Raw genomic sequence first — 12,228 nt, forward strand, 5'->3', positions numbered from 1 at the left:
TAAATATAAAATAGGCATATAGGCGTTTTATAAATAGGCATTGCCTAAAAGTCGGCCGGGCCGGGCCGGGCCGGGCCGGGCCAAGACTGGCCAAAGTGTTATTGGCTAATTACTTCATTATCGGCGATCAAACCTACATATTATTGATGCAACATACACACTTGACATTACTGAACAAACACCAACCAAAAACGTGCACCATAATTAAGTAATTTCGGAGTAAATCACTTGAAAACCAGAAAGTCGAGCTGTGTGTAAGCGTCGCTGATCTAGGTACCATGTAAAAGATCAATCGTTAAACGAAATCAGATTTGAAACGTATCAAATTCTTCAAGCTATCGTGATACAAATTTCCATCTGTCGGCATACCGTTTATATTTATAGGAACGTACTATATCTAAGTAAATACCACTTCATAATGTCACTGTCCATCGTATTTAAAGCAGACACGTTGGTTAAAGTAGACCTCTTCTCCCCATACTCTCAACAGTCTTACAAGTGTTCGGTCCGACTTGGCCCGGGCTGTAAAAATCAACTTAAACCTCACAGATGTAACATGAAATGGATTCACACCTATAGAATAGTATTTTATCTACCTATATACCACTTTATAGTGTCTCAGATCACGGTATTTAAAGAAAACAAGGTGCTGAAAGTGAAGCCCTTTTCCCTCAACATAGTCTCTATCAGAAGTGTTTGGCTTGTGTTGGGTCCGACGCGGCCCGGGCTGTCAAAATTCACTTTAAACACATAGATGTATCATGAATTGTGTTTACATCTATAGACAAGCCAAATACTTCTGATAGAGACGATGTTTGACGCCTGGATGTTGGTCCGGTAGGCAAACGCAACGGGTTGAAGGAACTTGTCCGGGTCGTCATGTCCTTGTTAACCATCTTCATCAGCTGGGTGATCATGGTCTGGTTGAATCCTTCGGTGAGACCATTGGACTGGGGGTGATACGGGGACGTCGTGGCTTGGTCAGTAGCTAAAATGTCACAGAGTTCCTTCACAAGAAAATTGCAAAATTCCCTTCCCTGGTCCCGCAGGAGTACTTGACTTGTCCCGTATCTGTATACTAGCTGCATCAGAAACTGATGAATGCTGATGGCTGTCTTGTCTGGAAGTGCAGCAACCTCCACCCATCTTGTAAGGTACTCGGTGGCAACGATGATGTACCTGAACCCATCTACAGTTTCTTTAAGTGGTCCAATAAGGTCAATACCCTAGCGATGAAAAAGTTCCTTAACAGGGACAGGGTGTAAGCTTGCCACTTGGGGTCTGTTGTTGGGGTTCGCTTTCTTGCAAGCAGTGCGTCTATTCCTTCTTTGTAAATGATTTCGAACCACTGAGTTTCCTTAACGTACTTTCTGTACTCAATGACCCCACTTCTGAGCATCTCCACGACTTCCCACAACCAATGAGTGCCTGCAACAGGTACATGCGTTCAAATAAGATCAGATGACAAATCACATGTCTACAGAACAAGAAGCGAACCCACTTTGTCTAGGTCTCTCCATTCACCGCATTTTGGATACGCACAGAAAATGACATCATCGTCATTCAGCTCGATCTCTTGTATACTCTGAAGCCTCTTTTCAGCAGTTTCGCCCTTCAGCATAAAAGGCGGTGGGACAAACAGGTACAGGCCGTCGAACACCATGCAGTCAAAGCCATGACCCTTAGAGTTTCTCAGCTCGTGGACCCTGGAATACATCAAATCGTCATCACTATTCTCATTGTCATTGTCGTCGTTGGTCATAGCAATATGTATAATTGTTTATGCGAACATGTCTTCTAAATTCAAGAAGTTTAGTGATAAAATGTGCGGAGACCACAGCCAATTACATAAATGGCTTGAAAACAAGTCAGGTTGGTGAGAGAGGGTAATACAGGTTGTTATTCCAATTACATTGTCTCAGAAAGATTGCAGGTTTTGAATTGAACATGGATCAGAGGAAATCAGCTCAATATGTTTACAAGATGAGTAAACATAAAATGTTTGACAAATATATTTGCCCAATGGCATTTAAAGCATTGCAAGTCATAAACTGAAGCTCATCTTCAAAGGTGTTACAGTTACGTAATTCACACACTTGCAGTTCCACTTTGCTTTGTGTATCGAACCAAATGATTTGTTTCCTGTATGTTGCATCCTTTGTGTGGCTGCTGTTTCATGCTGCACTATTGCAGCTATGTGACTATGTGTAAATAATCGGGTATGGACCAGGAAATCCAGTGATTGAAATCATACACATTGATCTGCGCAACTGGAATACAATGACATGCATTAACCCTGAAGACCCGCTCCCGTTTGTCACCTCTTTCGACAAGCATGGATTGCATAAGACCAATTATTATTCTTCCGGATCTTCACAGGGGCGCCCATCTATGAGTGTCACCTGACACAATCAAGCATGTTCATGTATATATCTGTATAAACAAATTCATGAGTACGCTTCGTGACGACCCATGTGTACTTTTACAAAACCACGCCTGACATTACATACGAGAACGAAACTACTTCCCATCACCATGTTATACCAATATATAACACTACGATAAAATCACCACCACGTTCCTAGTTATTACTGTGTATAACTAGCGCAGCAAGACGACGACGAAATATACGTGTTGCCAGTCATAAATCACACTGACGGTGACACTGCATAATTATACGATGACCGAATGTAACAAAAGCACACACAGACCATCTTGGCTGAACTAAATAAGACCAACAAATGCATCAGTCAAGTAAAATCTCCAATGACCGCACACAGGATGAAAGTAGGCCACACATATAAGATGAACAAGCATCCAAGCGTGAACCATACACATTCGGGTTCACCAGTGTAAACTGCAACAAAACATCAAGTGCCCTGTTATATTACATTGGCATATTGAGATTATCATTATGGCTACACAACGCAGTATTGAAAAACAACTGGTTTGTAAAACAATGTTATGTCTATGTCCTTAACCAAGGTCACAGAATCTGATGTCAGTGGCAGGGATCTTGTCTTGTGTGTCTCGCAACATCTTGAATTACAAGTAACCATACGGATGTGTGGAAGGGGCAATATTGTATTAACGGGCATCACATGCGATTGCAATATTGGATCAATCAGTATTAAACACAACTTACATGGGAAGTACTTCACTGGTCTGGTCTGTGGTCATGGCTGTTTGATGTCTGATGCAACCAATGACGCTGTGTTTAGATGGATTTCGAAACCCTCAAAGCCCCTCGATGAGTTAAAGTATCATGGGTGCCAATGAATATGCGAGGGAATGAAAAGTATTTCAAGGTTGCACATGGCGAGGTCCAAGCCGAGGTAATGCTAAAGTCAAGCCTAATGGCAGGTCAAGCAGTTTTGATTCGAAACGAGTAAGCTTGTCTAGAGGTGAGCTAGTTAATTGGGATAATTGTGCCTCAACGTACCCTGAGGACGTGGATCTTTTATCATTTTATGGACATACATTTGTCTGGTCATGACCAGATAATTCACAGGCCACACTAAAAAAGCTGGAATATTGAAACGTAAGGTGAAAAAAACCCCAAACAAATGTAACAAACATTTCCAAGGTAATGTCCTTAAATCGGATAGTGGGTAGTTATTTATTCTACTGCCTAAGGGCTGTAGGTAGTACTTTCTTCAGCTGCATGAGGGCTGCACGTGGTCCTTTATTCTGCACGAGGCCTGCGGGTAGTCCTTTATTCTGCTGCTCGAGGGCTGCAGGTAGTACTTTCTTCAGCTGCATGAGGGCTGGGGGGTAGTCCTTTATTCTGCTGCTCGGGGTCTTTGCGTGATCCGTTATTCTGCTGCATGAGGGTACTTTCTTCAGCTGCATGAGGGATGTAGGTAGTCCGTTATTCTGCTGCATAAGGGCAGCAGATAGCCCTCTGTTGTACTGTTTCTTTGAGACAAGTAGTTCTCTATTCTACTGTAGAGCTACAGGTAGTCAGACAAACATGCACAATAAAAGTGTCATTTCCGTGTCCATGCAAATTATTATGTTCTATTTGATCTCTTTGTTGAAGAATACTCAGGAATCATTTAGTTCAACATAACACTGAAACAGGAATTGTTAACCAGTCAAGCGAAGGGCATTTACAATTTTAGTGCATCGGCCAAAGCTTACCTCCAGACTGGTGTCCCTAAGGTGTCTGTTTTGGGAGTGTGCTTTTCACTATTTTTACTTCTCCTCACAATGCGTCCTTCCCAGACTCGATAGCCTTGTGGTTAAGATATTCTCTTGCTACGCCGAAGACCCATGTTCGAAAACCCGAATGGCTTCAATGTGTAAAGCCTATTTCTGGTGTCCCTCGCCGTCATATTGCTAGAATATTGATAAAAGTGGCGTAAAACCATACTCACTCACTTACTCCTTCCCCAACGACACACTGTTATATCTGTCGTTTTAGCCTGTGAATGGTTTATTGACAAATTCAAATGTCTAATGCTGTATGGGCAACATCCAGAACTTAAAGAATCTGAACTTCATCAAACTCAACAATTGCATGACTGAATTACGTATTACATGATCCAAGTCAACAAGAAGCAGGCTGAACTCCCATTGCTCAGGATCAGGAATTGCTTAACCGATCAAGCAATGAGGTTCACTGAAGCTTTTATGTAGACACTCTCTTTTTATCCAGAGTCATGTAGTGCAGTCTCCAGCAGCACTTTCGAGTAGTTGATTTTAGCTGGATTCTGACGCTAAAATCTACTTCTTCTGCATACTGTTACCCAACACCGTGCCGTCATACGTGAACATTGTACTTCCCAACAATAAAACAATATAAATCAAAACAGGTCTAACATATTCCTGATCAGGCTTTTATTGGACCACCTCAAAACCGTTTATCTTTTATAACTGCAATATATTATCAAATACGGAAGGGTTTGGGGTCTTCCTCATCACAATGGAATGCCTCTTGGAATAGCTGATGAAAAGTTTCATCAGCACTTTGACAAACGATTATTCACCAATGTACAGTCTCACAATGTGTACATGAATTGGATGCCAGATCCCTTCATTTTGTCATTCCAAATGCGATCAAATTTCTCGTTCTCTGCAACCGTGAACCAGTTCTTCCAGTCCCCAACCTCACCTGAAATAGTATGCAAAATTCAACAAAACATTGAACATTAGTTTATTACCCTTTTTATGTCGGAACAGTATCGTAAGTTTCTAATGGGTAGGATTGCATTGACTTTACCGGTTGACTTTGTCTTTAGCGGTTTTTTTCAAATTTGCCAAGAATATTATATGTGATACACAAAATATATTTCTGTTCTCCATATGTTATGCTCGAGATATCACAATTTGGGGTTAAGAGGTACGTCCCTAAAACAAGCAAGAACCATAAGTCTAAGATTTGCCCCGATATGTTCGTCCGGTATGCCCGTGATCGTCGGTTTCACATTCACCAGAGTGTTTAATATCTAATGCCGAGTAAAACGAGAGTTGTGCAACACGGAAACCTTTTTGAGATTTGACACAACTGTTTGACCCAAGCATATAACATCAGGCTTTCTCCACTTCATGTCGGGCTTTCCTCCCACATAATGGTGATGCATCACTACGTCACCGAAATACTGTTCAATGCGGCAGTGAACTCAACCCACTTAATATCCCCATATTCGACGCACAGTTGTACTCGTACAGTCAATTCAAGTATTACCTTTCCTGTAAAAGGACCCCCCAGATCCTTCCTTCCAGAGTGACAAATGTATGTGCTTTTCCTCTTTGTCAAACTGCTTCATTTTATCAAAGCTGCACGCCTCGGCTATACCTTCACAGAATGTATCTGTTACAGTAATATTCAGGAATGTGGCAATGTCTTTTATACACCTGACAGGATTCTGCAAGGTAGAAATAATAAGTAGGGAGTGATATGTGTATACTGGGTACCAACCATTTTACACTTTGGGCAGGTTAGTGTGTTTAAGAGTGTGTGTTTGGGGGTGTATGCGTATATGCATGTGTATGTATGTGTGTAAATGTGTGTATGATTGACATTTAATGATAACAACAGATTAGTAACAAATTCAAAAAAAAATTTTTTCTAAAAGTCCCCAGCCAATCCGAAGCTTGGATCTTTTTTATTTCCAAACACATTCTTTCTCACACGTCAAACACCATACATACTATCACAACTTGCACAACGCTACCAACGAGACTCGTATGGAAACTGATACAAACAAAGTGTATCTTAAAAAAAGGAAGGAATTCAAACTGGAGGGTTTGAGTTGAGTTGTTTTTGTGTTAATGTTCTGCCCAAACGTGGAAAGAGAGTTTTTCGTCTAGTGAGGAGTAGTGTATGATCCAGCAGATTATCCAACTATTCTCACCACCTTCATGACCTCATAGTGCAGGGTGAGTACAGGTAGGTTCGGTTCTCTGGCTACTTCTTTCTGCCATGTCAGCAGGTAGTTGTGGTAGGATCCAAACGGCACTGAAAACATACCGGTTAATGGGAAGTGACAGGAGGTAAAACATTTTATTTTAAATAATCTTCGGCATCCATTCTGATCGCAACTTACATTTCCCCGACAAAAACGCCTCTGTGAACTCCACGAAGTCCCCGTCGTAGCCAATGGAAGGTAATATGTTCTTCTTGTGGTTGTAAAAAGACACACATACATCTTTAGGATTGCGCATGATCTGGATACACTTGACCTTCTTCTCCACGACCTGTGTAGGGAGCATGCGCAGAAGAAGATGTTTGTTCAGTATTCTGGGCTTTTGTAGAATGTCGATTCCCTCTTTTTGTATAAACTCTATCATTCGGGTCTCTTTCATCTCCTTCTTATACTGAATGGTTCCACTTTTGAGCATCTCACTAACCTCCCACAGCCAGTGGGTTCCTGTCAAAAGAGGAAAAAAGAAAAAGTGGAATGAGAAGGCTGGTTGGGAAGGCAGATGATCCTAAGATGGCACTTTTCTGTTGTTAGTTCACATTATGAAAAGGTTAACTTTAATACTTTGAATAATGCCAACATAATGTTCGGTTTCTCATGACGGAAACGACAGGTAATCCTATGCTGCCCTACATGAAAAGTTTGTAGTTGTTGCCACTGACAAGGCATCAAATAACATAACAATTATATGTAAGCATCGTTACATTAATTATTTGATCAAAGAACTTGGTATAAATGACGTAGAAATGACATGTCAAATAATGCCACATATACTGAACAGATAAAGAAACGTCGTGTTTTTGGATTATTAGGCCATAATTGTGCATGATCAAAATTGTATTTTGTCTTCATGAATATGTTTTTTAGACTTTAAAAAAAGCCAGTTTATGACATTCAACTGATAATACCGGTTGCGTTCAGTGTAACAGTTGTGAACCTTGGGAACTGTGAGATGCCCGTGGGAGCAAGTTGCAAGTGATGCACAGGAAAATTGAAATGCACGTGAAACATGTGCCAGGGTTCTGTATAAGAACCACCTGACACCTACTGAGAATTCAGTTGCTTTGTGAAGACAGCGACCATGCCACGACTATCCTCCCTACAACGTGAACAAGCCATCGGACGATCAAATGTCGGACAACGTACCAAAGTCATTGCCAATGCTTTTAACTGCAGTGTACGAACCATTGAAAGACTTCGGATTCGTTACAACACCAACAACAGACCCGTGGGGAGGACCAAGCATTATGGTATGGGGTGCAATCGGCATCAATCAGAAACTTGGACCTGTTGTCTTCCAGAATATTGGCCCAGGCCATGGAGTCACAGCCGCCCGTTACATCGACCAGGTTCTCCGATCCCACGTTGTACCTCATTTTGCAAGACTCCGAAACCACACCTTCCAGCTTGACAACGCCCGTCCACACACTGCCATAGCCACCAGGACCTTCCTCCAACAGCATAACATCAGAGTAATGCCATGGCCTTCACTCAGCCCGGACTTAAACCCAATTGAACACTTGTGGGATGACATCCAAAGACGACTAAACCAGATCCAACCGCGTCCAAGAAATGCAGCAGAACTCAGTGCAGCTTTCCTCAGGGTCTGGGCGCAGATTCCAATGGCGTCTGTAAACCGTTTGTGCCACTCCATGTACAGAAGATGCCGGGCCGTTATCAACGCCAAAAGTGGTTGTTTTCTGACAATTATTTTTTGCATTATTGACGTTTAAATAAACAGTTCACAATTTTCTGTTTTCTTGCAACGTTTCTTAATCTGTTCAGTATATAAGGCCAGTATATTAACTGAGGAAGAAATCTGCCAAAACCAGTATTGTCAACGTTTGACAATCTCCTTAAAAATCCTTACAAATATATTGCTGGGTCCAGCAAATGTACCACCAAATCCCTATCTCAAAGACTAACAATAATCCTTAATGCAATCAAGGAAGGACTTTCTGTATATTCAATACAAAAATGTTAAAAATGAAAGCAAATGCCATCTGAAGTTTACTGAGAAAACAATATGTGAAATGCTGGACTTCCTGATAGGGGGTAAGACATTAAGGCAAGCAGTAGGCATCCCAATGGGCACCAATTGTGCTCCACTTCTTGCAGATCTGTTTCTGTATGCATATGAATCTGAATTTCTGTTTGGATTGTCAAAAGTCAAAACTAGGTAATGTGGCCATGAAGTTCAACTTATGGTTCAGATATATCAATGATCTGATAGCGTTCAATGACAATCAAATAGCCAATTCCCTTCAGTACCAACCTGAACTAGAAATAAAGAACACCAGTGAGACCGTCTCGTCTGTTTCATATTTAGATCTATGCATAACGATTCAGAAATCCAAAACACTCTCCACAAGACTGTATGAGAAGAGGGGGGACTTCAAATTTCCAATAGCCAACTTTCCATTCATGTCGAGCAAAATTTCAGCAGCTCAATTCTTTGGTGTTTACATTCACAACTTTTGAGATACAGTCGAGCATGTTGGTTCTGCCAAGATTTCAAAGAGCGCCAAACAACTCTTGCTCAGAAGTTGTTTGATCAAGGTTACAACATTCAAGGACTCAGTAAAGCTTTCAAAAAGTTTAATGGTAGACATGTTAAGGACATTTCCAAATGTGACGCATGAGTGACAAAAATAATGTCCGATGCAATTCCCTGTTTTAACTAGTAACATATGTAACCGTGTTTTTTTCAGGGGAACAGTTGACTTTCCCTTGCATGTGTTTGTGACTTGTGCCAGCGGTGGGGCAGGATACGCTCGACTTTTCGCGAACACCTGGTATCCTTACTGTTTGGTTGTGATTCATAAACACATGCTCATGATATAGTCGGAATAGTACAATCCACTCTGCTTTATGCAGAGATTTCTATTGGTAAGGGTTTTGTCACTTTATGTATTGTTACTTTTTCACATGTTGTCGGTGTTAATAATGACACATTATTGTCACACATGTCATGGCGTCATAAAGGGAATGGTCCGGCCTACAGTTTCATATTCCAGTGGGGAGTGTAAATACTGGAAAACTAATTTTGATTCAGGTTTTGTAAACTTTAACAAATGTTCGCCTGATTGGCCGCATGTCTGGAAAAATATTGTTCCTCTCCAACACTCTAAATAAAAAAATGTATGTATTTGAAACAGTGACCGAAAAACTCGGACAAACAATGAGACGTGCACCTCGGGTTATGTTATACATATATTTAATGTTGATATATATTATAGGTGACTCACTCCGTAAACTATATTCATGTGTGCGTGTAAGTTTACGTAAGCTACATGGTATTGACGTTAGTTATGTCATATTCGTACAGTGTTAAGATATAACTAGATAGCTAGATGTCACAATACCACATTTGGCATATGCACATATGATGATGTCATCCTCTTCCATTGTGCATTCTTTTAGACGTTTGAATTCTTCGACTGGATTTTTCCCCTTGGATATTTGACGAGGCCACAAACTCCAATATATACCCTCGTACTGATAACACTTAAAGCCATGGCCCTTAGAGTTGTTGAGATCCACCAACGCAATCTCGGGAGCAAACACACTTTCTGGCCCTGGGTCGGATCTGTGAACAAAGCACGAGTCTTGTTTATTTCTTTGTGTTCAATGACACTATCAATAAGTCACTGAGGTTATCCCGTATAGTCAGAAATCCATGATCGTTGGTTCGAATCTGAGAATGACACTGGTTATTTCTCCTGGTATAACACCACCACACCCATGGCCACGAGTTTTGCCAAAGTAGTAAACCTCTAAGACCTGCCTCACTTCCGGATGTCCTCCCACGCTGTGACTAAACTACTTTTCAAAGCAAAGTTAAACCAAACTCTTATGTAGACCTGTCTTATCTATACAGAGTTTCTCTGTCTCATCTGTAGCAAGTCATCCCCAAAGGAATCATGGAAAGAATGGCATTCATGTACATGAGTATACATTATCCGGAGAAGTGGCTGGAATACGATGTGAAACTATGCTATATCATTTTACTGTGTCTAAAAGTAAGTGTTCCATTATTCATTTCCATTAGCATATATCTATAAAATATTCTTCGGCCTACTCTCCGGCACACTGAATACTAACCATGTTATACAGGGATGTGGGAAGTGACTGGATCAGTGTTGGTGGCTGATACATTTATCTACATAAATACAAATGGAACAAATGTCATCTTAAGAAGAAAGATGCAGCCATATACTGCATTCTGACAATTTCTACTCCGGATACACAGACATCTGACAACGGAAATAATATTCCCTTTTCCCGCACGCCTCATGTCACACGCGATTGATACAACAGACTGAGTGAGAACAGACACGTGGACATATATATATATATATATATATATATATATATATATGTGAGTGAGTGAGTGAGTGAGTATGGTTTTACCCCCCTTTTAGCAATATTCCAGCAATATCACGGCGGGGAACACCAGAAATGGGCTTCACACATTGTACCCATGTCGGGAATCGAACCCGGGTCTTCGGCGTGACGAGCGAACGCTTTAACCACTAGGCTACCCGACCGCCCCTACATATATATGTGACGTAACATACAAGTTATAGAGAAGAAGAAGAAGAAAATTATTTTATTTACGTGTCACACACTGTACAACAATGACAATAAAAATACGCAAATAGTGTGTACAGTGTCCGGCCATAATGGCCTACGAGACACACAGGACGTCACATACATATGAGTAAAAATGAGAAATATCACAGTACATACATATACATTAAAATGAGTTATCACCAGTTATCACCAGTTATCAGAACATTCTGATACTAAGAAATAAAATACATTGAACTAAGTTGGTAGAGACGAAAGACACAGTAAAGAAGAAGCGCGGCTAGGGGTCGAACCACCCTATTGTTCCGCATAAAGAGTGAGTGAGTTAGTGAGTATGGTTTTACGCCGCTTTTAGCAATATTCCAGCAATATCACGGCGGGGGCCACCAGAAATGGGCTTCACACATTGTACCCATGTCTGGAATCGAACCCAGGTCTTCGGCGTGGCGAGCGAATCCGCATAAAGAACACGGTCTGATCGGCAGCGGACATCTGTATAAAGTTTGGAGTTGATTGAGAAGCTAAATTCCATAAATCATAGCGTAAATCTGTAAAGAGAGAACATTCAGCAAAAAGTTAAAGTCACAATTACAAACATGTTCTGTCTTCAGCCTACCTTGGACTCTCTTTCTGCAAGGCCATAGTGTCGTCTCCTAAAGTCAGCTGCAAACACAAACTAATTTTTACTTTAAGAATCAGGCGTCTGTGGTTAGTACCGTGTATGAATATCCCAACATATATAACAATGTGACAGACTGTGTTGTGGCCTGCGGTGTGTATCGCAACTGAATCTAGCGTGACACATACATATTTAACATTGTGACAGTCTGTGTTGTGGTCGTATCGTGTGTATCGTAATTGAATCTTTTCTTTTAAAATGACTGCCTGTATTGCATATAATGCTATAGTTTGGATACATGATCGCGTGGTTAATGAGTCTTAATGAATGCGATGACACATCAATTGTACAATACAAGCAGTGTGGGATACGTGAATGTAGAACGTCTATTCAACACATGACCTGACCTGGTTTCTACCGCTTGGTATACACTCACATGCTGTACTGCGTTGCCCTGTGACTTGTGGTGATCGGGTGTGCATGCAGTCAACCTTACAAAGGGAAATAGTACTGTCAGCTCTGACTGACTGGCCGTGTTGGATGCGCAATGGTAACTCTCCCGTTTCACAAACACCTGCTCTCGCTACT

The 12,228-nt window shown here is 41.1% G+C and overlaps 1 protein-coding gene across 3 annotated transcripts; it reads right to left on the minus strand.

The window, feature by feature from the left end:
• Positions 1 to 4,827: 4,827 nt before the first annotated feature.
• On the minus strand, positions 4,828 to 12,228 carry LOC124133422 (sulfotransferase 1B1-like). Of its 3 annotated transcripts, none has more exons than XM_048401104.1 (6): positions 11,638 to 12,228; positions 9,794 to 10,017; positions 6,552 to 6,875; positions 6,363 to 6,463; positions 5,690 to 5,870; positions 4,828 to 5,116 (listed from the first exon to the last, which is right to left on the minus strand). In XM_048401104.1, the coding sequence occupies exons 1-6, from the start codon at positions 11,661 to 11,663 to the stop codon at positions 5,004 to 5,006; spliced, it is 969 nt and encodes a 322-aa protein (XP_048257061.1). In that variant the 5' UTR covers positions 11,664 to 12,228; the 3' UTR covers positions 4,828 to 5,003. The 3 variants fall into 3 exon arrangements, with proteins under 3 accessions (XP_048257061.1, XP_048257060.1, XP_048257062.1); XM_048401103.1 differs by having other exon boundaries at positions 6,360 to 6,463; positions 11,638 to 12,077; XM_048401105.1 differs by lacking the exon at positions 11,638 to 12,228 and adding an exon at positions 10,533 to 10,553 and having other exon boundaries at positions 6,360 to 6,463.

Source organism: Haliotis rufescens, unplaced genomic scaffold (assembly GCF_023055435.1).
Source record: "Haliotis rufescens isolate VD_foot unplaced genomic scaffold, xgHalRufe1.0.p SCAF_21, whole genome shotgun sequence".
NCBI lineage: Eukaryota > Metazoa > Mollusca > Gastropoda > Lepetellida > Haliotidae > Haliotis > Haliotis rufescens.